At 50.1% G+C, this 2,172-nt stretch overlaps 1 protein-coding gene across 1 annotated transcript; it reads left to right on the top strand.

Annotated features, from left to right (window-relative positions):
• Positions 1–413: 413 nt before the first annotated feature.
• Positions 414–2,105, top strand: SARC_14703 (hypothetical protein; the record flags this gene model as incomplete). Its single annotated transcript, XM_014291164.1, has 1 exon — positions 414–2,105. A coding segment is annotated over one exon (1,692 nt), but the record flags the coding sequence as incomplete, so codon positions are not given.
• Between the last annotated feature and the right edge of the window lie 67 nt (positions 2,106–2,172).

The following is a 2,172-nucleotide window of genomic DNA, read 5'->3' as shown; positions in this document are numbered from 1 at the left end:
TATTATATATATATATATATATGTATATATATATATATATGTATGTATGTATATATGTATATATATATATGTGTGTGTATATATAAAGCATACTATATATGTGTGTGTGTTTGTATAAATATATATACTAGTAAGAACATATATAAATAAGGATTGTTTGAAAATATGTATGTGTGCATCTATGTATAGTATTACATAAACATTCTTTTTCGGTATCCAGAATTGCATCTCACAAGAAAATTGACAATGTTTTAAAGTCACATAGCCTGATACTTCAATGGGTCAGCATATTCTTCTGATATTCGTATACCTCCCTTAAACAAAATACAGTTACTGATGTGGAGCAATCGTCCGATGTTTCAAGTGAAGCCAGTGACCTCAATGACAGTGAGAATATCACTGACAGTATCGATATGACTGACAGTATAGATCCCACTGTCAGCTTGGGCGTCACTGATAGCATGGATGCAACAGACAGCATGCAAATGACTGACGACATCGGAAGTACCGAGGCGGTAAACGAAAGTGCATTGAGTGCTGATGCCAGTACAGCAGAGGTCATGGAGGTTGGCAGTGGGCTCGCTGCTGCCACAGACTTAGCATCAAACCTAGCATCAGATACATCGGATATGGGAGCGTCAAGTGGTGATGCAGGTGCCAGTGCACCTACCGCAAGTGACGACACTTCTCCAGAAAGTGCCAGCGCGGCTGCTCCAAGTGAAAGTGTTTCTGATGCAACTATGGATGATGGCTCGCGGGATATCTCCGACGGTGCAGATGATGGTGTATCAGCCTTAGCCAGTGAACTTGAATCAATGGCAACAGATGCTGTGGATTTCGCTTCAGATGCATCAGAAGCCGCTGACAATGCTGCTTCGGCCGCGAGCGAAGCGGCAGCCGGTGACTCCGCAACTACTGCAAACCCTACAGTTACAATAAATTCGGCAACCGACGTCACTACTTCAACGGACGATGCTGCTGCAACAGGCGCTGGTGTTAGTGACAATGCCGGTGCAGTCGCATCGGATGTCGCAAGTGACATCGTCTCAGACGTTGCCAGTTTAGATGGCTCAAACGTAGGTACCGACGAAACCTCAGACGCAGGATCAGAATCAGCTCAGGCTACGGACGACTCCCCGAATATCCCTGGACGTATTCCCGGAGGTGTGGACGGTGGGGTATCATCTCTCGCCAGCGAAGCTGAGTCTGTAGCAACTGACGCTGTGGACGGCGAGACAGATGCTTCCGCTGCCGCGAGCGATGCCGCCTCGGCGGCTAGCAGTGCAACAGGGGCAGCGAGTGACGCAATTGAAATGGCAACTGAAGCTATTGGTGTGGGCGCGTCCGTCGATTCAACAGAACAGGCTGCTGCAACAGGCGAGAGTGACGGTGCTGCTGCCAGTGATGATGCGACAGATGTGGCTGGGGAGAGTGCCAGCGCACCTGTCGCAAGTGGCGCTGCTAGCGAAGAAACTAGCGACGACGCAGTTGCACCTGTCGCAAGCGTTGCTGCTTCTGAATCGGCTTCTGCTGAGCCCACGGATGACATTCGAGATATTACAGATGGCGCAGATGATGATTTAACTGCCTTAGCCAGTCAGGCAGAGTCAGAAGCAACGGACGCTGCAGAGGCAGCAACAGATGCAGTTGCTGCCGCTAGCGATGCCGTCTCGGCAGCTGAAATTGCAACAGTGGCAGCGAGCGAAGCTATTGAACTAATAACTGAAGCCAGTGCACCTGCCGCAAGTCAGGATGCCTCAGATGCTGCCAGTATCGATATGTCAGAGGCTGCCTCCGACATAGCCTCTGATGCGGCTAGTGATAATGCGGCAAGTGCAGAACCAGCATCTGCCGAGCCCACGGACGACTCTGGAGACATACCTGGTATAATTCCTGACGGTGCAGATGCTATTATGTCCTCGCTAGCCAGCGAAGCTGAGTCGGCAGCTACTGACGCCTTGGAGAAAGCAACAGATGCCTCTGCCGCCGGTGCTTCAACAGAAGCCGTTGCTGCTACAAGCGAGGATACATCTGTCGCAGTCAGTTCCGATGCGTCCGAATCTGAAGAAGACGATGCGCCAAGTGGCGGAGTTGTATCCGCATCCGTGAGTGAGGCCATTCCTGTCTCGCTTGGTAGCGAAGGAGCTAGCGAACTTGGAGTCACTGAAGGGC

Source organism: Sphaeroforma arctica, assembly GCF_001186125.1.
Source record: "Sphaeroforma arctica JP610 unplaced genomic scaffold supercont1.4980, whole genome shotgun sequence".
Taxonomy (NCBI): domain Eukaryota; class Ichthyosporea; order Ichthyophonida; genus Sphaeroforma; species Sphaeroforma arctica.
This window is presented reverse-complemented; position numbering and strand designations above follow the sequence as displayed.